The sequence below is a fragment of the Mustela putorius genome, unplaced genomic scaffold (assembly GCF_011764305.1).
Source record: "Mustela putorius furo isolate JIRA1106 unplaced genomic scaffold, ASM1176430v1.1 tig00000867_pilon_pilon_pilon, whole genome shotgun sequence".
NCBI classification, from domain to species: Eukaryota; Metazoa; Chordata; class Mammalia; order Carnivora; family Mustelidae; genus Mustela; species Mustela putorius.
Window position 1 is genome coordinate 2654989 of NW_025421501.1, and position 22598 is coordinate 2677586.

Sequence of the window (22598 nt, forward strand, 5' to 3'; positions counted from 1 at the left end):
TATAGTCCTACTAACAGATATCCACCTCTCTCTCTCTCTCTCTCTTTCCTTTCTAAAAGATTTTATTTCTTTATTTGACAGAGAGAGGGAGAGCACAGGCAGGGTGAGGGGCAGACAGAGAAGCAGACTCCCCTCTGAGCAGGAACCGCCCCCCCCATGTGGGATTCGATCTGAGGACCCTGAGATCATGAGTTGAGCCGAAGGCAGATCTTAACCGACTGAGCCACTAACAGGGAAAGGATGCAGACTAAATCAGCCAAAGGAAGAGAACACAGGGTGTAGAATCTGAGAGGGCTCTGAATGTGAACAATATGTTGTCCTCTCCCTGGGGGACGCGTGATTCTGCTGGCAGTGATGTGTGACAACACACAGGGAGGACTGCCAGCCAGAGAAGCTCACTGCAGCTTTGGTGTTCAGAGTTTTTATTGGGGTTCCGTTACTTGGGCATGACCGATTGATGGTCCATGTGGTCGACCTCAGCCTCCAGGTGGGCTGACCCTGCGCGGCCCTAAAGCCCCGGCCCTAAAACCCCAAAGTACTGCTCTTAGGTTTGACACAGATTACTTCGAAGAAGCCAAGGGCAAAGGCCAGATCTCTCTTTGGGCAAAGCCAAATTCTTTACTATCAACCTTTCTCACATTTAGGAATTGTAGTAAACATTTCTTTCTTTCTTTTTTTTTTTTAAGATTTTATTTATTTATTTGACAGACAGAGATCACAAGTAGGCAGAGGCAGGCAGAGAGAGAGAGAGGAGGAAGCAGGGTCCCTGCTAAGCAGAGAGCCTGATGTGGGTCTCGATCCCAGCACCCCAGAATCATGACGTGAGCCGAAGGCAGAGGCTTTTAAACCACTGAGCCACCCAGGTGCCCCCATAGTGAACATTTCTATCAGCTGTGGCCTGGACCACCCCGCTTCGCATCTAATTAGTTATAGCATTTATCTTAATTTCTATTGCTTTGTGTGTCTCCCTAGCCTCATGCCAAAATATGAGAACAGATCTGTGTCTCGCCCTTCTGTTTCTCATGTGGAACTGGGTACAATCCAAGTCAAAGAACAATTTATTTAAATAAACAATGAGTAAATGAGCTTCGGCCACAGGCAAGGAACTGCATCTAGGGGCTTAATAAGCACCAGCAGATTGACAGAAGTGGCCTCTGGCTGAGCTGAAGGAGCTATACCAGCCTTTGGGGTTGGAACACCCAAGTAAGACGTTCAGAAGACAGCAACATTATAAAACAGGCCAGGCACCAACAAAGTATGAACTGTGTACGGGAACGAGGCATCCTGGTGGGATCATCTCCCCTCTAGGTAGGGACACAGAAAATTTGACTCTGGGAACCTTCGAACAAATACAAAAATGACTCTTTCAGACCAACGACTGGTGTGGTTCTTTGCCCCAAATTCAACCCTCATCAACTCAAGGCTTGAGTTCAAGTACTAACATTGGCAGTCCTTTCTTCTCTGACAGATGAACAATTCGCTGAGTGTAAACAGAAGTCAGTCAACCATTGGGCCCTTCCTTGAAGAGACAGTTGGTGAATGACCTTTGCCCCATTTCTCTCTGTCCATCTTTGCGCAGGCTGGAGTTGGTAGCCATCTTGGCCCATGAAGCAATCTTGGGTATAAAAGCCAGACACAATAGAGTAACCAAAAAGGAGAAGCCCGGACCCGGAGGAGTTTTGGAACAAAGGCACCCCACCAGCCCTACATGGCACAAATCCTTGGATTACAGTTATTGTAGACTTTCCGTTATTTGCTATATACGTAACCAAATCCTGATTCAAATACACCAAAATATGTAAAGCCTGGACTTTACTGATTATTTAGGTTGTTTCCAATTTTTATTATTATGATAATAATCCTCATAGGTAACCTTTTTTTTTTTTAATTGAAGTAGGCTCCACACCCAACATGGGACTTGTAACTCATTGCTCCGAGGTCAAGAGTCTCACGCTCTAGCGACTGAATCAGCCAGGTGTGCCTATACATAATTTTTTGTATGCTTCTCTCAATATTTCCTTCAAATAAAGTTATAGAAATATAATTACTGGGGCACCTGGGTGGCTCAGTCAGGTAAGCCTCTGCCTTTGGCTCAGGTCATGATGATCCCAGGGTCCTGGGATTGAGCCCCGCATGGGGCTCCCTGCTTGGCGGACAGCCTGCTTCTCCCTCTCCCTCTGCCTGCTGCTCTGCTTACTTGTGCTCTCTCTCTCTCAAATAAGTAAGTAAATAAATAAATAAAATATTTAAAAAAATCTAATCACCGAGTCAAAGGTACAGAGAACATGTATAGATCTCTTAAGAACCTTGTTATGAAGAGTGTGTGGAAAGTGTGTTGACTCACAAGCAATCAGCATTAAGGGAGTATTTTGTTTTGTTTTTTTAGGCAATCTCTACAGCCAGCAGGGGACTGAGCTCTGAAATCAAGAGTCCCATGCTCCACCGACTGAGCCAGCCAGGGACCCCAAGAGAGTGTTTTTAAAAAGCAGAGAGATTGGGCGCCTGGGTGGCTCAGTGGGTTAAGCCTCTGCCTTCGGCTCAGGTCATGGTCTTAAGGTCCTGGGATGGAGCCCCGCATCGGGCTCTCTGCTCAATGGGGAGTCTGCTTCCCCCTCTCTCTCTGCCTGCCTCTGCCTATTTGTGACCTCTCTCTGTCAAATAAATAAATAAAATCTTAAAAAAAAAAAAGAAGCAGAGACATTGGGGCACCTGGGTCATGATCTCAGGGTCCTGGATCAAGCCCCGCATCGGGCTCTCCGCTCGGCGGGACTGCTTCTCCCTCTCTCTCTGCCTGCCTCTCTGTCTATTTGTAATCTCTCTCTCTGTCAAATAAATAAATAAAATCTTTAAAAAAAAGCAGAGGGATTTGTGCATTTTATAGGCAGAAGTTAAAGACTCATACCTATAACTCATAGCAAGAACTCCGTTCTTCCTAAAATTCTCGGGTGCTTTCTCTTTTTTCTCAGGTGCTTTTATACCTACTTTCTTATCCCTGTGAGCCCCCCTAAACTTGGGCTCATTTACTTCCGTTTACATCTGGAAAGAGCTGGTCAGGAGCGAACCATCGAGTTCCACAGGCAGACGCACAGGTGCTCAGGGGACTGGCTGACCGGGAATGTCACAGAATACGTCTGTATCAAGACTCCGGTTTCATCGTGTTAACCAACCTGTCTCCTTGGAAATCCTGTTATGTAATTCCAGGCCAATATGAAAACAGAAGAAATCAAGCCTCCAACAAGAGTCAGTCTTTACCCTTAAAGAACACTGGGGAATGCTCTCCTCATCTGCTGCGAATGGGAACCTGTGATAGATTCGCTTCGGCAAAACACAGGTATTCTCTCTCTCTCTTTTTTTTCCCCAAAGATTTTATTTATTTACTTGTAAAATAAATATTTTATTTTATTTTATTTTTTAAAGAGAGAGAAAGAAAGCAGCAGGCAGAGGGAGAAGCAGGCTCCCTGCTCGATACAGGACTCTGGGATCGTGACCTGAACCAAAGGCAGACAATTAACCGACGGAGCCACCCAAGTACCCAAAACACTATTCCAAATAGTAGTTCCTCTGCTGCTTCTTCCTTCCCCCCAAATCCAGACCTATTCAGGCCCACCAGGAATGGTAATAAAGCTATGGCGCTTAGAATTCCCAGGAACGTCCTTTAATTATCAGCAAAGTCCTTTGGGGTTTTTCCTGAGATCCTAATGAGTCTGGAAATCTCTCACAGGCTGGCCCTCTTGGGTTAGTCTCCAGAGATGTGAAGCTGAGTGACTCAGGCAGAAACAGAGGGATGCGGTGAACCGAAACCAAGTTTCTGGCCAGGGTTCGCCCCAGTAGAGCTGAGATGACAAATCCGAAGAACGGAGGAGGAGGAAAACCAGGGACTGCCCTTCTTTGGGGTGCCTCTCTCCTCCACTCTTTGGGAGAACTGCAGTCTGTCAAGCCCTCTCTCAGCTCAGGAGTGGTAAAGCTGAGGCACCGAAGTGGTCCGCAAGTCACACCTTGTCCCTGACTTTCTAATTTAGGCACAGCTCTTTCCATCTACATCCCACACCAGTCAGGCAGTGTTTCCCCACTAAGAAGCCAGCCACGGGGATGTGGGAATAAAGATGGAACTTCCAAGGTCATTCATAGAGAAGTCTGAGGACTGCATAAAACAGGAAAATGGTCTGATTGGTGGAAGAAAACGGGCACTTGACAAAGCCAGACATGTAAGCTGCCAACATATATTCTTAATGCTTTTTCTGGAAAAAAAAAAATCCAAGAAATGTGAAATGAAAGCAGGCCGTCCTGGTGGGGGAGAACAGACACTGTACTGGGACGCGGTTCTGTCCTGTTTGACCCTGTTGGCAAGAGTTTCAGTTGCTGTATCTCAGCGAGAAGGCAATTTGGCCCCACGTTATTACCTCTGCCCTTGGACCTTATCTTTCTAGAGATTCTTCTAAGGAAATAATTAAAGAAGCCCAAAAGATCACTTTCACTGCAATTACAGGGGACAGAGCCTGCAGTTCTGGGGTTCCGCCGCCAGGGAGCAGTTTCTCCAACTACCGGAAGTACAGCACAGGAGAAATGCTAAAGATAACCCAGTTTTGGGGCAGGTTCAAGGCAAAAGCAGAGAAAGTGTAGATACACCCAAGGAAGGGAATGTTAGCGCAAAACGGGGGAAAAGAAAACCCGTCACGTTATTAAACTTTAATTTTGCTTCTTTGATTTTGGCCAAAGAATGAGACTCCTATGAAAGAGGAATAGAAATGTATTTAGAGGAACTGAATTTTGAAAAGACAACATTTCAGTGGGAAACTCTGTAGAACGTGTTCTCTGAAAGTGTACGGGCCTCTGGATATCCAGCCTAGGTCCCCAGGAAGCAGAGCCTACAAGGAAGGCCTAAGTAGGGACTTGGCTGGGGAGTGTGATGCCCGGGTAGTCGGAGCGAGTGACAGAGGGAGGGAGACAGAGGCACAGCCAACGCAAGGATGGCCTTACAGCTGGACCTCGGCTATGTGATCCCGCAGGGCTGTCTGCAAAGTCGTCTGAAAACACCTTGCACTGTCCATCCAGCAGGAAAAAGGGCAGAAGTATTTCTCTCCAAAGGTGCTAACTCTCCAGCACTTCAGGGCTGAGCCTAGCAGGGGTAGATTTGTGCTGCTGCTGCTGCAGGATGAGAAGGGATTTGCAGGGGGAAGGCGAGGGAAGGGCCGAGGCAGGAGGGAAGGCAGGCGGCAGGAGTAGCTTGCTCAGGCCCCGGCCCTCATCAGCCAGGGGTTGCTGCGGCACACGAGGCATCACACGGAGATGAGGGCCCTTTGTGGGGCTCAGATAGCCCCGGAGAAGTGCCAACAGCGAAGCCAGCTCTCCGTGTTTAGCAAACAGGCATTATGACTGCTGGAAAATGCCCCAAACTTAGCGCTGCCCTAGACCTCAGTGTTCGGTAAACAAGCCGGGCCTCTCGGCCAGTGCGGGTTCATAAAAATAATGTTTGTTTTCCTCCTGGCTGAATAGCCTCAAACTCCGACCTTTCCTACACATTCTAATGACTCACCCTGTCAAGAGAGTCACGGAAAGGCTCTGAAAATCTGTGGAAATGTCAGTTCCTGCAGGCAGAAAGGCTCTAGCAAGGACAGCCTCCGCCTTCCCTCCTCCCTCCAGGCTGGGAAAACCCGACGGCCCAGGTCTTCCCTCCTCCCCCCAGACCCAGCCTGGCTACCCAGAGGCCCTGTGGCTGGAACGCCACCAGGGTTGGGTAATAGCTTATCTCTCTGAAAACCGAGCTCCACGTTTGCACACTGCACTCTGAACTTGAACGCGGACGGAGGTGCCTCACACGCCCTTATTTGGTCTTGTGGCTGGTACGGGCCGGGAGCTGGAAGGTTCAGCCCTCCCCTCCCCCCACCTCCGGCACTTTTCTAAACTCGATTACTTCCTTTGTCATGCAAAGCGAGCAAAGGTCATTCAAGTTCAGTGCTCGCCCTGAGGCTGGTGGAGAGCCTGGAAGTTTACCTGGGGCTCGTCGCGCCGACCCGGGAGGCCTCGGGTTGCAAACACCGCCCCCAATGGGCCATGCGGGGAGGTCTCCTGTCATTAGGTCAAGCTGGAGGGGGGCTGCTGGAGGCTGGAGAGGCCGTGCGGGAGGGCAAAGGAATTGCATCTATGCAGAAGGGAGGTTGGAGGGGTGACATTTTAAAAGCTGGGCCAGGCAGCTTCTGGGGTGTCTCGGGATCACCAATGAGATAAACAGAGAGGAAAAAAAACGCTGGGGGAAATGAAACCAAGGAGAAAGTAAAAAAAGTCTCAGAAAAAGAAAGGAGACTGAAAAGGGGGTTAAAAAAAAAAATCAGTCCATTTTTCTTTTCTTTCTTTTTTTTTCTTTTAAGATTTTATTTATTTATTTGACAGAGAGAGATCACAAGTAGGCAGAGAGAGAGAGAGGAAGCAGGTTCCCTGCTGAGCAGAGAGCCCGATGTGGGGCTCCATCCCAGGACCCAGGGATCATTACCTGAGCCGATGGCAGAGGCTTTAACCACTGAGCCACCCAGGCGCCCCTCAGTCCATTTTTCTTAAGTGTGTGCTGACAAGGGCCCCATCCTCAAGCGGTTGGAGCCCAGACAAAGACCAAATGTCCCCAAAGCCCTTTGTCTAAGCCACAATAGGCTTAAAGCCCCAATCCAAACCACAACATGGGGTTTTTCTTTCTCAGAGGACACTAGAGTGATTCCCAGGCCACGACCATTAGGTATTGTACTGAAGGCAGGTAGACTACCCCTGGGCTCACATGCCCCTCGTATTACCGCCACAAATAAAGTACGCAAATCTTGCCAAGCTCATGGGAGAAATCTCTGTCGAAAAATTGCCAATTTGTTGTCTAATGTGGCTGTGGAAAACCCGAGACGAACCTGTTCACTGAACTCACTTCAAGGGGGTCACAGATGTCAGTTTGCCCCTTCCTGCCTCCAAAGAAGTGGTTTAAGAGGCAGATACCAGTATCCCAACCCCTCCTTTCCTCTTTCCCAACCCCCGACAGAGAAGAGAGTGGTGGTGGGGATGAGTCTCTAAGTATTCTTGGATATATGAGCAAAGGACTCTCCCTAAACAGAGGCTGTGTGGTATGTTTTTGAATAGAGAAGAAAGAGGAAGTAGCATAACCTTTTACTGGCCTGTTAAGTCTTCTGGCGCCTGAAGTTTCTGCCTCACTGCTGTTTTTCAAAGAATCAAAATTAGAGTCACCTCAGAGAAAGGGTTCATACATGATTTTGGCCAGCTTCTTGAACACTGTCATAGGCCAGGAAACAAGACAAGACAGCCAGAAGGCAGAGCCTTGAACCCCTCTGGGCCGCCCAGGGCCTTGCTCGCACCCACTGGAATCCCAAAGAGGGCAAGTGGGGAGCCCTGAGGAAGCTGTGAGGGCAGAAATGGCACAGTACCATTTAGGTGACCCTGAGCCCTCTGGCACGGTACCCACAGCATAACAGAAGGGAGGCAAGTAGACAGAAGGCTCAGATAAGCATTCAAATAATGAAATCCAAGACAAAAAAGCGCTATAAGAAAAGTCAAACAAATTGCTGTGGTGGCTCCGAGAGGGAAAATAAAAGGCTCTATGATAAGGATCAAGCAGTTTCACGGGCGTGCCTGGGTGGCTCAGTGGGTTAAAGCCTCTGCCTTCGGCTCAGGTCATGGTCCCAGGGTCCTGGGATCAAGCCCCGCATCGGGCTCTCTGCTCAGCAGGGAGCCTGCTTCCTTCCTCTCTCTCTGTCTGTCTCTCTGCCTACTCGTAATCTCTATCAAATAAATAAATAACATCTTAAGAAAAAAAGAAAAAAAAAGGAATAGTTTCACGAAGGGGCACCTGGGTGGCTCAGTTCGTTGAGTGGCTGACTCTTGGTTTCAGCTCAGGTCATGATCTCAGGGTCCTGGGATGGAGCCAAATCCCAGATAGAGAAAAAGCATGTGAGCTGAGGTGTGTAGGGTAAATGCAGGGCTGGGATTCGAGACTAGGAAGTTCCGTTTAGCGGGTTTCTGTCACTTTATAGAAGACTGGCATAAACCAAGGAGTTATGGAAAAGTTTCCTTAGCAAGTGGCCAGATCTGGTATGCATTAGGAAATTCAGTCTGAGGAATGACTTGGGGGAGCAGAGGATGGCGAAGTGGCTACAGTCTCCGTCTAGGCCAAAGGAAGTGGGAATGAAAAAGAGCAAAAAGCGAACGGCTTTTTACCAAAGAAGACTTCGCCAGATTTAGCAGCTAATTAGATGGTACGAACGAGGAAGAAAGTCACGTCAGAGATGACTCTGGTTTCAAACATGAGGGACTCCAGTTTTCAGAACACTGTATTACAGTCAAATGCTGTCACTTCATTTAGGGATCACCTGGTGTAACCATCCAAAGTGCCAGGAGGGGGTTTGAGATTGGTGGGACTTGGTTATAAACGATTCATCCAAGGGATGCTTACTTGTTTGGTTTGTTTTAAGATCATCAAAATTCGAAGAGCACATTAAAAAAGAAAATTCTCATAAAAAGTTGTGGCCAGGGCTATCCTGGGATTTGCAAGGGGCCTTGCTTGAAAAACTCCTGAGGGATGGGCTGGGAAGGACATGGTGGAAGACAAGGAAGACAGTTCAGTAAAGGTAAGTTGGGAGAATGGGAGCAGAGCAGCCAACAGCACCAAAGCTGCCAAGATCTGGAGGAAGGTGAGTCTGAAGAAGAGGCCATTGGATTTTATCCCTTGAGAACTCCTTAGTGAGTCTTTGAAAGCACAGCTAGTGACGCCGGGGAGGGAGGGAGAAGGTAAACTACAAGGGGAGGACAGAGGGTGGTGAGAAAGTAGCACCAGAAACTTCTTTCATGAAATTTGAGAGTGGTAAGACAGTGAGCAAGGGAAAGGAAGCCTAGGGGAATGGCAGTCTGGGGAAGGGTGTCTTACGATCTCGAGGATATTTGAAGATGGAGGCAAAGAAATCACCAGGGCTGGTAGAAGGGCATAATGACAGAGAAAGGACGAAAGGAGGTATGAGTAAGAGAACAGGGCCGTTTATGACCGCAGAAGAGGGAGGGACCAAACAGGGAGACGAAGTTACTGGTTTTAACTGGGTTGGGCTGTTCACACCTTATCAGGTGCTTGTGAGGATTAAATGAGATAATATTTGAAAACCATTTGGAACAGCTTTTGGTACATGGTAAGTGTTCAGTGAGTATTTGTGATTCAGCTGATTTTTTTTTAAGTTTGTTTATTCATTTTTAGCAATCTCTGCACCCAGTGTGGGGGGCTCGAACCCCCAACCCCAAGATTAAGAGTTTCATGCTTTGCCAGCTGAGCCAGCTAGGAGTGCCAGAGATGATTCTTGACTAGAAGATAATTCAGTGTGGAGGAACGAGATGAGCACTGGGGTAGGAGACATCACAAAGAAGGGGTCTGTCAAGAGAAGATAGCTCTGTGTAATTAGATCACAGAACATGAAGGAGAGCAGAGCCAGGCCACAGTGGGTCTTGAATTCTCTGCTAAAGTAGTCAGGCTCTTGATAGACACAGCAGGGGCTTTTAAAGGTTTTGGGGGGATTCAAACTATGTTTTAGGAAGGCATACTCTGGGTAAGGCTAAATGAGGGAAAAGTGACTACAGAAGTCCAGATAGGAGATGACAAGGGCCTGAACTAAGATGGTGGGAATAAAAAGACAGAGAGAAATAGGAGATGAGAGGCAGAGTTGGGGCCTACATGACTAGAAGGTGGAGGGAGGACAGCTAAGAGGGCCCTAGGCACCCACCATGGTGACTTCTCCAGGCTGATGGTGCCAGCAACACAGATGAGAGAACTCTGAAGAAGATCCATAAAGAAGGATCCAGAAAGGGGAGGAGCCAGCAGAAGAGATAGAGAAGGAGGCAACGGGGGTTGCCTGTCTGACTTGCTCTGCATGGTTCATCAACATGAACCAAGTGCCACCAGCACACCAAGGATGAGGCTAGGTGCTGGTAACTGAGCACAGGGCTTGACAGTTCATAAAAGCACCTTTCATGAGGAATGTCCTGGTGGCCAACCAGGCTCATGATGAGGCACGTAAAGGATGTTTTTCCTCTCTTTGTGGGGAATTCTAGCAGTTTTGAGGAGCACAGTATACAGCCTGTGGTGAGTTAAAAGGCTGACTGAGAGCAACTGAACTGTGGAGGGTCTCTGAAGTAAGGACTCCACGGCTGTGACTGACCTGAGGGGGTGTCCTGAGGCTGACCCAACAGCCTAGGAGGTGACCTATGACGTGAGGCTTGAAGCTTTGTGAGTGGGTTCTGACGGCACGGACATAGATTCCTACTCTAACTCAACAGTATTAACAATAATCGCTGCCTTCGTAATGGTTCCCCATGATCTTTTGCATCAGTCGTGGTTGATAATTTTTATGAAATCTCCTTGTTCAATTGCTTAATATAGAGTAGTAGTATCTCTTCTAAGAATGGTAAGTCTTAAATGAGAGATTATGCTCCTCACACATAGTTTCTGAGGTAGGCATTCTGTACTGTTTGTCGTTGGTGGGTCCATCATGGTGCTGGGTCCCAGGACCAGCGTGGGCAACTCCCTCAGCTTCCTGCTAAGGGCGAATATCAGGGTATCAGAAGCTGCAATTTGCATTGACCCTTTCACCAACTAAATGAGCACTCTGGATTCCTTAAGATTGGTCTTAGCAAGAGTGGTAATTTGAGGACGAGTACCTTCCCTCCAAATGGTATTGTTGATCCATTAACCAGAGAACGCAAGAATTCGGGACACAGCCCCGTGAGCGGTCCTGTGAGCCTTAGGAGTCAGTCTAGGGGCACTTGGGTGGTTCAGTTGGTTTCGGCTTAGGTCATGATCCCAGGGTTGTAAGATTGAACCCTGAGTCGGACTCCACGCTCAGTGCGGAATCTGCTTGAGATTCTCTCTCTCCCTCTGCCTCTCCTGCTTGTGCAAATCTCTCTCTTTAAAATAAATAAATAAATAATTAAAAAAAAAAGGAATCAGTCTAGGGCCTTTCTTTGAAACCAACACTAACTCAGTATGTTTGGGAAGTAAAATGGTTCTGTTTTCAAGCTGTCTAGGTCAGGGTATTTAGGCTACATAGTTTCAGCTGTCTGAATAGTTCATAATAGTTTCAGCTGTCTAGTGAAACAAAACCCAGGCCAATTATCTTCTCTAGTTCAGCATTCTACTCTGCCAACTCCTTCCTAAACTTGGGCTTTTCTAGAGTCGTAAAGAACAACAATATGGATTCTATCTCTTTTCTGCACTCTTCGAGAGCCTGGTGATTGGGGGCTCAGAGGAATCTAAGCCAAGGAACCCGCTAAAGTTGCCCTCACACCCAGAACAAGGGAGGCTTTTCTGGGGACTGTTGGCAGGCAAGACTTAGGGGAACAGGAGGTATGTGCCACTTCCCAGGAAGACTCGATTGGCTAGTGGTCAGAGGGCTTCTCAAGGGCAAATTCTCCTGTAAAAGCCGTGGTGTCCAGATCAGGGCAGCCCACCCTTATAGTGAGTTCCATACAGTCTTGGCCTACTGGTCAACCCTATCTTAGGGGCGCTCCTGTGTACACCTGTTCCTCCCTTTTCCCAGTCTCTGGTCAGTGTCAGCATTTCTGAGAACGAGTATCTAAAGCTTTTCATGGCTCTGGTTCACCTGTGGTTTGCTCACTTCTTATCAAACAGAAGATGTAACAATGGGCATCACCATTGGTGTACCCAAACACCAGCTGTTTCTTCTGAACTTGACCTGGGCTTTATCTCCCTCTTGCCGTTGAAAATTCTATCATGGATTCCCTTTTCCTTCTCCCTTCTCCTTTGGCCAATCTTACAAAAATTCGGCAATATCAGCATCTAAATCCTTCTAGAGCTAGCATTTCTCAGCCACTGGGCAGAGAACTAAACATTAAACATTGCAATAGAAAACATACACATCTACTAGGCTGAGGATTTATAAGGAAAGCATGCAAGAAAGAATCCAAGTCACTTCAAGATTATTCCCATTTGGGTTGATTCTATTTGCTGTCGTAACTTGGAAGTATATATAAGGACACACTTGGATAGTCTTCTTACCAATGTTCTATTTGCTTGGTAGATAGAAATATACATTCTCAGGGATGGAGGGCAATCATTTATTAATAACCACTGGTACCCAGTCTCGGCAACATAAATGCAGCTGATATGCTTTCAGAGCAATTAAAAAATACTGACATTTCTTGGGTAAGGTGGAATGCTCCTAGAATTAGCACCTACAACATGTCGAAATTTAGCTTGTAAAATGAGTTCAAAATAACCGTGGTTCTACCGCATGTTTTCCAGCTGAGGTCCATAAATCCCTGGGAGTCTGTGGCTAAATTCTCAGGGGTCCATGGGTTCTTACGAAAAATGTATATTTTTGCTTAGATAGTAATCTGAACAATTTTTGTGTTTATGCCATTGACAACAAAGCAGAGGTGTTCATGGGATTTTAGCACATGTATTTACACGTGTGAGAATTCTTTCTTTTTTCCCTTAAAGATTTTATTAATTTATTTCACAGAGATCACAAGTAGGTAGACAGGCAGGCAGAAAGAGAGGAGGAAGCAGGCTCCCTGCTGGGCAGAGAGCCTGATGTGAGGCTTGATCCCAGGACCCTGAGATCATGACCTGAGCCGAAAGGCAGAGGCTTTAAACTCACTGAGCCATCAAGGTGCCCCTACACTTGTGAGAATTCTTAAAGCTTTTTTTTCTTTTGAAGAGGACTCAAGGGGCACCTGGGTGGTTCAGTCACTTAGGCATCCGACTCTTGGTTTCAGCTCGAGCTGTGATCTCGGGGTTGTGGGACTGAGCCCTGCATCCGGCTCTGCACTTGGCATGGGGTCTGCTTGGGTTTCTCTCTCCTTCTTCCTCTGCCCCTCCCGCTTGTGTGCTCTCTCTCTCTAAAATAAATAAATCTTGGGGTGCCTGGGTGGCTCTCCCACCCCCCTGCTTGTGTTCCCTCTCTTGGTGTGTCTCTCTCTGTCAAACAGATAAATAAAATCTTAAAAAAACAAAAAAGACCCATACATCACTCAAAGGTTAATGAACCCTGCTCCAAAGTATTGGGGATTGAAAACCAGCCCGTGTTCTCTGGGTAATCATGGATAATCTATCTGAACCAACCCTCTCCCTCCCCAGCTTTAAAGGACCCGCAGTCCCTCTCAAGTGCAGCATTAATAGAGGACCCAGGTGCACCACTCGGTAGGACCAATTCCAGGAGAAAGTAGGCACTAGAATCACCGACATCAAGGCATATTTTATTTTATTTATTTATTTTTTAAAAGATTTTATTTATTTATTTAACAGAGAGAGATCACAAGTAGGCAGAGAGGCAGGCAGAGAGAGAAGAAGGGAAGCAGGCTCTCCGCTGAGCAGAGAGCCCGACCCTGGGATCACGACCCGAGCAGAAGGCAGAGGCTTTAACCCACTTAGCCACCCAGGCGCCCCAAGGCGTATTTTAAACTCAGTATCCAAGGTGAATCTTAAGCATCTGTGTGCACACCAAGTGCCAGTCTTTCCCTCAATGAGGTCCACGTGCTGGGCTCTGCCTTGATTTGCCTGAATGTTCCTCTACTGACAGTGGAGTCGACCCTATGAGGGTCTGCTGAGAGCACATGCGAAAGCCTAGCGACTTGCCCCAGCCTCCTGTCCTAGACGTTGTCTATGATCTAGCTCCAAATAAGAAGTTCGATTCAGAATCACCCCCAGACCATTGGCCTGACTTTGAGCATCCCTGTTAGCTAGAAACTCTTGCTGCGGTGTCTTACCCACTCGATTGGGTCTCCTTGGAAATAGACACCAGTCTGGTTCAAGCCTGCATTCCCCCTACCTCCAGCTACTACAATCTCATAACTGGCCCACTAGCCTGTGCTACTGAAGCCCACACCTGTGGTAGACAGATCTGTCTGACCTGACAATCTGCAGCAGAGAGAGGTAGAATGGGGACCGAATTTAGGCAGAAGAGGAATAAGTTCATAAAATGTATAGAAAATACTTTATTGGGAAGCGTAGTAAAAAAAAACCAGAATTTGCAATTGAAAATTTAAAGCTTAGGGACCTATATGAAAGTGTTAAAGGATTCTGGGCCCGAGACTTCCCTAAGTGGGTCTCATGGGTCTCTTGGGCAAAAGATCTCTTTATCATACAGGCATAAATCTAGTCCTTTGATGCCAGCAATGTCTTACAGATGTCTTACAGAGGGGTCCTAAACACCAGCAGAACTGGCATGCAAAATGTGACAAAATGTAGCTTTTTTTTTTTAAAAGGTTATTTATTTATTTATTTATTTGACAGACAGCGATCACAAGTAGGCAGAGAGGCAGGCAGAGAGAGGAGGAAGCAGGCTCCCTGCTGAGCAGAGAGCCCGACATGGGGCTCGATCCCAGGACCCTGGGATCATGACCCGAGCTGAAGGCAGAGGCTTTAACCCACTGAGCCACCCAGGCGCCCCCAAAATGTAGCTTCTAAACATGGGTTTCAATGAACAGCTGTCCCACAGTCAGGTTCTCCAGCTGAGGCTTGCAAGGGAAGAGAACTCTCACCCTACTCATTTCTTGGCCCCACGTCTGAACTGCTTGTTCTGACCCATTTCTTACACGATGTTCCAACCTCCTCTCTTCTGGCATTGCTCCTGATTTCCTATTTCTGGCCTTGTCCTTACTTTCAGACCCGACACCTGACACTGTTTTTCTGGCAAGAACCTTGGTTCCCAACTCACCTAGGAGCCCTGGTCACGGCTCTGACACGCCTGCCCCCATGAGTTTCCAATGGCTCCATTCGGTGGCAGGACAAAGGGAAAATTCAGGCCTTCAAAAAATATTCCTTCCCCCCTTTCAGGCAGAGTGACATTTTGGGGTCCAGTCTAATGGGACTGGTAGAAAGATGAGTCATTTAGCAAAAGTGATTCATGTACTCAGTCACCTAAGTCCACACATCTGGGAGCACCCCGGCCTCCTGTCTTCCTTATTCTTTGTAGCCAACTGGTTTCCAAGTTCTAGAAATGCTACCTCTACAGCAGCCTGAGAAACCATCTTCTCTCTGTCTCCTCTGCTGATGCTTTATTTCTGACTCATGTTTCTCAATTATGCTAACTGGTCCCACTGTGACAAGTCTGGACTCTCCCGCTCCCAAGCCATCTCTGAAATGTCGCCAGTTTTCTAAAATGCAAATCAGGGGTGCCTGGGTGGCTCCATTGGTAGAGTTATGACTCTTGATCTCAGGGTTGTGGGTTTGAGCCCCACGTTGAGTTGCTGTAGGGATTCCTTAAAAATAAAATCTTTAGGGGCGCCTGGATGGCTCAGTCATTATGTGAATGACTTTGGCTCAGGTCATGATCCCACAGTCCTGGGATGGAGCCCCCCATCGGGCTCCCTGCTCACGGGGAAGCCTGCTTCTCCATCTCCCACACCCCTGGCTTGTGTTCCCTCTCTGGCTATGTCTCTCTCTGTCAAATAAATAGATAAAATCTTAAAAAATAAATAAATAAAATCTTTCAAAAAAATTTTTTTTAAAAAGTGCAAATCAGGGTTGCCTGGGGTGGCTCGGTTGGTTTAAGCATCTGCCTTTGGCTCAGGTCATGATCCTGGAGTCCTGGGGTCCTGAGATCGAGCCCCGTCAGGCTCCCCACTCAGCAGGGAGTCTGCTTCTCTTTCTCCCTCTGCCCCTGACACCGTTCATGCTCTCTCTACCTCTTTTTCTCTTAAATAAATAAATAAAACCTTTACCAAAAAATCAAGTGCAAATCAAATCAAGTCATTGCCCAGTTTAGTATGTTTCGAAGGTCCTTGAAAAATTCCCTGAAATTCTTTAATCTTGACAGAATCCGAGATCTCTGTGATCTGCATCTGCCCAGCTGTCCCTTCAATCTGCATCTCACCCCCAGGCACAGTGTAAGCCAGCTACGGGGAAGACCACACCCTGTATGGAGTCCAGGCGGCTCACAGCCCCATCCCTGGTCTACCGCATCTTTCCTGACTCCTGCCTTGGAGTCCAAGGCTGCCCTCATGTTATTAGTAAGTCTGTCTGCCTTCTCCAGACGCCTGTAAACTGCCCGAGGGCAAGGACTTGGCGGTTCTTGAATTCCTAAGACCTAGCATTTCAGAGATACCATATGCTCAATAAAAAGGATTCTTAAATAAACCAGTTAAATAAACACATTCCAAAGATCAAGAAACAAGCAAACTGAAAGCCGGTGCGTCTCATGAGCTCTCAAAACCTGTTCCATCCCGACTTTCATGTGAAGCTGGCTCCATGGGGCACCGGTGTTCTGTACAGAAACTTCCTCGCAAGTGTCGAATGTGTATCAAACACTGAGAATGTAGGCTTCGGGAGAGCGCAGAAAATATGAAACCTCCGGCATTTAGGGACCGGGCAGGTGAAACACAGTGGCTGGGGGTGACCGATACAAAGTGGCCAAGGAAGTAAGGAGGTAGGAGGACAGTTAGGAACCAGTGCTGTTAGAGAAGCCAGAAGCAGTTTCCAGGCGTGGGGAGGGCAGCAGCGCTGACCGGAGCTGATGGTCCAGTTAGGTTAGGACTGAAAAGGATCCCATCAGTGTCCCAATTAGGCAGTTACCAGGGACCCCAGAGCAAGAGCAGTTTTGATGGCAGAGGGAGGAGGGGAGTTGGTGAACCATATTGTCCTGCACTGGGAAATGAGTAAGAGATGATGATGAGTGTAGATAATATGGATGATGAAGAAAGAGAGAGAAGTAGGGCAGTAGTAATGGGACGGCGGAGAGCTATGTGGAGGTGTTTTGGTTTGTTTGTTTGAATGACGCTCTAGAGAAGTCTTGACCCAAGACAACGAAATAAGAACAAGTAAGAGGCAAAAGAAAATTTTCCCTAAAGCGTGCTATGGGTATAGGGACCCATGTGGCAGAGGTCAGGATTACTGGTGAAATGTCAGTCATGGGACGGTACATAGCAGATGCCCACGTAGGATCCTGGCAGCCAGATCTAGGAAATGGGTCGTTGGTAACTGTCCTTTCCAAATTCTGGGAATTGATTTCACAGGTGAGGCAATGGAGTAAACAGCAGTTTGATACTCAGAATTTGTTTCAGGCTAAAGACTAGAGACAGGAGGAGACAAGCCGACAGGCAGGAGGGCTGCCTTCACACACGGATGGAAGGGAATGGTGCTGGGTGGTCAACACCAGACGCCGGCTCGGATTTGAACTTCAGATAAACAAAGAATGATCTTGTAATGTAATTATGTCCCATGTGATATGTGGGATGTGCCTACATGAAAACATTATAGTTTTTCTACAATTCAAATTTCACTGGGCCTCCCGTACCACGTTCGGCACCCTGTTTAGGGCCCATACCTTTTTGCAGGGCGATTACTCTATTTACTGAATCACATAATGTTGGTTGTGAAAGAAGAGATAATGTAATCCAACATCTGTATTTTATTAAGAGAAGAACAAGGATCAGAGCATGGATATTCTTGCCTGCTGTCACCTTGCTAGTCAGGAGTTAGAGCAGGGGGCCACATCATACGGTCCCCTGGGGCTGTCACAGAAAAGAAATTCCCAATTCTCTTTCTGAGTCTAGCTCCAGGAGAAATCATGAAATTCTCTATGGTACCTTATAGTCCAATTAATTTTAATATACTTTATTAGGGGCGCCTGGGTGGCTCAGTGGATCATGACCTGCCTTTGGCTCAGGTCATGATCTCATGGTCCTGGGATCGAGCCCTGCATTGGGCTCTCTGCTCAGTGGGGAGCCTGCTTTCCTCTCTTTCTCTCTGTCTGCCTGCCTCTCTGCCTGCTTGTGATCTCTGTCAAATAAATAAATTAAAAAAAAATCTTTTAAAAAATCTTTATTTAAAAGAAGGAATATGACATCTATTCTATGACTTTAGGAGCTATTGAAGGGAAAGGTGCCTTGTTACACTGAGCAATGACGAATAACATACCCCAATTACAAAAAGGTTGAGAAATAATAGTTTACACTGGACGTGAGTCCAAGGGAGAGGTTATGTCCATTTAAGTTTTTAAGAGTACTAGCTAGCTTTGTTTTCTAGGTGGGTGACTGATACAATCATCCAATGCCAAAAAATGCCACAGAAATTCATCTCAGGTTCTAGCTAATCTAGCTAAATTAGAAGCTAATTGTGGGATTACAGAAGATGAGTCCAAGAAACTGCGTGCAAAATAAGAACATGGGCACGATGATGACAACTAGTGTAGGAATTCAATATGCTGCATGGCGGGTGGGCAGTGTCTGGGTGCTTCAGTCGTTCAAGCGTCTGACTCTTGATCTCAGCTCAGGTCTTGATCTCAGGGTCAAGAGTTCAAGCCTGGCATTGGGCTCCAGGCTGGGATGGAGCCTACTTAAAAAATAAAAGTGAAAAAAAAACCCAACCACAAAAAAAATGCTGGAAGGGGAGGATGGAGACTGATGGCAGGGCTGGTATCTGATCATAATCCTTTCCCCCACATGCTTCTATTCCTTTATTTTTTGCATTTTTTTAAAAAACGAGGTATACTTGACACATAAGATTATAATCTTAAGGGTACAGATTAGCACTGAGGACAACTCTATTAGGACATGAATTCAGCTCTGTAATTTGGTCAAGGCTGATGAAATGCAGGATTATGAAGATAATCTTGGTTGAATCCTTGAGAGATGCAGTGACTCATGCTTCCAAACAAATCCTTGTTTGACCCCGTCTAACCAAGATAGCTTGAGGGCCTGGAAGAGCAAACTAAGAGCTTTGGCCCTACTCAGAACACCCCCTCCCTTGCACTGTGACCTGAAATCAACTCCTGAGATCTTATCTCCTGGCTCCTCCCCTCTGATCCCTTCTTGACTCCTTGGAGCACCTGGAGCTTGGATTCCTGTGTGTTTCTGGGTCTGTGAGTGTTTCTGGCGCTGGAACCCAATAGTCCCTGCCCTGGCTTTTGCTCCTTAGGAATGCCATTCCAGCCCCACCTGGAGGCTGAGGGATTAAAAATAACCACGTCAGGGCGCCTGGGTAGTTCAGTGGGTTAAACCCTCTGCCTCCGGCTTAGGTCATGATCTCAGGGTCCTGGGATCGAGCCCCACATCGGGCTCTCTGCTCAGCGGGGAGCCTGCTGCTCCCCCCCCCCCCCCCCCCCCCCCCCCCCGCCGCCTGCCTCTCTGCCTACTTGTGATCTCTCTGTCTCTCTCTGTTAAATAAATAAATAAGTAAAATCTGCAAAAAAAAAAAAAAAATGCTCACGTTGTCACCTGCATCGTTCGTGCTCCCTACAGTACACGCTTCTTCAAGCGGGTTTAACAGGAGTTGAGAGAGACATTTTGAATCTTCTTCAGCTCAACCAGTGTAAGGGCCTACTTAGCCAGAGCGAGCCATTTTGTTGTTTATGCAGCAAACAGATTGACCCTGCCCCTCCCCCACGAAGCTTACTTGGAAACAAGTCTGGGAAACCAGAAAAATATGACTGACCAGCCCCTGATAACGGAGCCCACATACGAGGACGTATCGGGCCAGGTGGAAAGGTCCAATGAAGGGAAAGCGCACGTATTACCCACCAAGGAGTGTGAGCCCCGCCCATCAGGTGCCAGACGAAGGCACCGATTCCAGCCAAGATCATAGGCTAAATTAAATGACTATCATGGGGTGAATTGTAATTCAATTGGCCACCTGTGTGTGGCCAGGCTCAACCACATGGCCTTTACTCTATAAAAGTTAGTCTGTGAGACTTGGAGGGGTCACCTCTTTGCAAGAGACGGCCCTGGCTGGTCAGTTTGATTCTTGATGTTTGGCGCGAAATAAAGCCCTGCTTAACTTTCGCTTTGTATTGGTCTCGTCCTTTTGTCATGGACCCTTGCACCAGGACCAACAAAAGCTCAGCCAGGAGCTATGCCTTAACTTGTAGATGCAAGTCTTTCCTCTGAAAAAGAGTATTTCCAAAGCGAAGGAAGACATGGGACTGGAGGGTGAGAAGGAGGAGGGGATGGCAGAGAGTAAATCCCAGTAGTGCTTTGTGGAAATATGGGAACTGCATTCTCTGTTGGGCAGAGGGAAGCCGAGATGCGGTGAGGGTCCTTATCCAAGAAGCCACACCCAAGGACCGAGAATGACCTGTTGGGTGCTCCTGTGTCTCCCAAGAAGAACTGAGGTCAGAGCTATGGGTCTGTGATCTTGTTCCCTGGGTAAAGGGATGGCATGCTTTGGGCTACACACATACGTGTCCCCCCAGGAATGCCTACTCCCCAGTAATCTCTTCCTTGCTCTCACCGTCCATTCCGCTCTCACATTCTTTTTTTTTTTTTAATTAAGATTGATGATTAATTAATTAATTAGAGAGAGAGAGTACACAAGCTGGGGGAGTTGCCAGGCAAAGGGAGAGGGAGAAGCAGGTGCAGGGGAAGCCTGATATGGGACTTGATCCTAGGACTCCAGGATCATGACCTGAGCTGAAGGCAGTGGCTTAACCAACTGAGCCACACAGGTGCCCCTGCTCTCGCATTCTTATCAGAAAGCTTGTTCCTTTGCCTGCCCCCTGAGCAAAAAGACCAAATAATCCCACTCTCCGGACTACTTCCCCCGAGTTTGCTCACTCCAGTTCTGTAATGCAGGAATTTGGAGTTGCAACTCAGAGATGGGCCCAGAGGTTCTCAAAGAGTATTGTGTCTTAGGATCCATTGCCTGGGGAGTTTGTAAAAAAAAAAAAAAAGAAAAAAGAAAAAGAAAAAAGAAATGCAGATTCTTGATCTCCTACTGCATGAGATCTAAGAGGATTACAGTGAGTCCCGATACATGTGTTTTAACAAATGCCCAGGTAATTCTGCTTTCTGCTGCCCCTGGCCAGATCCCTCCTGATATTTTACAAAATACCACTCTATGTAGTCTGTTTGGGTGGAGAGTGGCCACATGCGTAGGCTGAAGTAGAAGGAAAGATCCTGTGGCCCGGTGCATACCTTGGGAAGGTGAATTAACCTCTCAGTTTCTCCATCTGCAAAATGGGCGTAATAACAGCACCTCCCTCAGAGGAGTGAGGTTTAAAGAGGTGAATAAATTTAAAGCACAGACTAGTGTTGGACACTGAGTGGGGATATGCCAGCTATCATTATTCCAGCTGCCGATAATGTTTCACTAAAAGGGGAAAAGGAAGTGGCGAGAGAGAAGAAATGCCTTGCTCTGTACCTGGGCTACCATCTCTCTGACAATCACGCCATGCAGCACCAGGCCTCCGATACTCTGGAGTTTTCTGTGACGCTCTCCTGCTGCTTCATCACCAGCCTGCCTTGTACTCATGACTCGGTTCAGATCATGGAGAACGGCCATCACCCTTCTGAAGACTTGCCCCAAATCTCAGGTGAGGCCAAAGGTCTCTGTTGAGCTCTTCCTGTGCCCTCCCCCATCGTGCTCTATCTCTGCTCTTACTGTGGCATGATGAAAATTTATGTCCTCATCTCCTCGATAGTCTGGGAATGTAAGGGCTGAGTCTGTTGTGCCCACCAGGCTCGCCCCTGCTCTCTGCACAGGCCTGGTGTCGAGAAGCACCTGCCTCCACCGGGAGAGACCAGGACATTCTCTTCATCATGGCTGCTCTTACACAAGCTTTCTAGTGCCCCCAGTTGTACCCCCGGGGCTGACTCTTTGTGAAGGTATTGACGCTGAACTTGGTGGTCAAAGAAAGGCTAACAGCCAAACTGGAAACCACAAATTTCATTCCTAAGACCCAAGACCTAAGCCAAAGAACTCCTGTAATAGGACTAGTTCCAAAAATAATTCAAAGATCAAAAAGATTCATGAACTTGGTTTCTACCATCCCCTTAAAAACTTGCCAAGAGCACCTGAGTGGCTCAGTTGGTTAGGTGTCTGCCTTCTGCTCAGGTCATGATCTTGGGGTCCTGGGATCCAGTCCCTCAGGGAGCCCCTGAGCAGGGAGCCTGCTTCTCCCTCGCCCTCTGCTGCTGCCCCTGCTTATGCTCTCTCTCAATCTCTCTCTCTCTCAAATAAGACAAAATAAAAACCACTTGCCAGTCTCCTCACTAGGCCCTTCAGGTTCCCAGTTTCGCTAATACAAGAGGCCAGTGAGGTGAGTACCACCGCGATTTGTAGCTACAAAGCCATGATTTCTGTCAGTTGTCCAATAGCACCTGGCAGGACAAATGAAGTAATGGAAGATCTCGGGTCTTATCCTGGAGATGAAGAGCGTCACTGAGGACAGCAGTGAGACTTTTTCTAGAAAGAGATGTTCAGCCAGACTCTAACTAAACCATCTGGGCTCTCTTCATCTTGGTGTATTTTCCACATATGCCTAATCCCTTTTCTTCAGGATATGAAGGGAATCCCATTCCTATACCTCAGGGGGAGTACCAGGGAGACGGTGTTCAGGGTAGGGATGATCCCCAACAGGACAGTCAGGAATTTTACTCTTCCTGAAGTATATGGTCTGTGATGTTCTTCAAGATGGGGCAAAATCTTGGAGGCCCAAGCCCAGAAAATCTTTACTTGCTGGGTTTATTAAGCCCAGCTGTTTCTAAGAATACTTTCCTTTTTTTTTTTTTTAAAGTTTTTATTTAAGTAATTTCTATACCCAAAGTGGGGCTCGAGCTCATGACAAAATCAAGAATTGCACATTGCTCCGACAAAGACAGCCAGGCACCCCAAGAATTAA

General features: G+C 47.3%; 1 protein-coding gene across 6 annotated transcripts in view; it reads right to left on the minus strand.

The window, feature by feature from the left end:
• Positions 1-22598, minus strand: part of PIGL (phosphatidylinositol glycan anchor biosynthesis class L) — a 67848-nt gene that overhangs the window by 20190 nt on the left and 25060 nt on the right. Inside the window, exon 1 of one of the 6 annotated variants that reach the window (XM_045085433.1) lies at positions 5992-6215. The exons of the other annotated variants lie outside the window; for them this stretch is intronic. Coding sequence (XP_044941368.1) covers positions 5992-6053 — 62 coding nt within the window. The 5' untranslated portion in view covers positions 6054-6215. Of the gene's footprint in view, positions 1-5991; positions 6216-22598 lie in introns of those variants that run through there. 6 annotated transcript variants of the gene reach the window in all.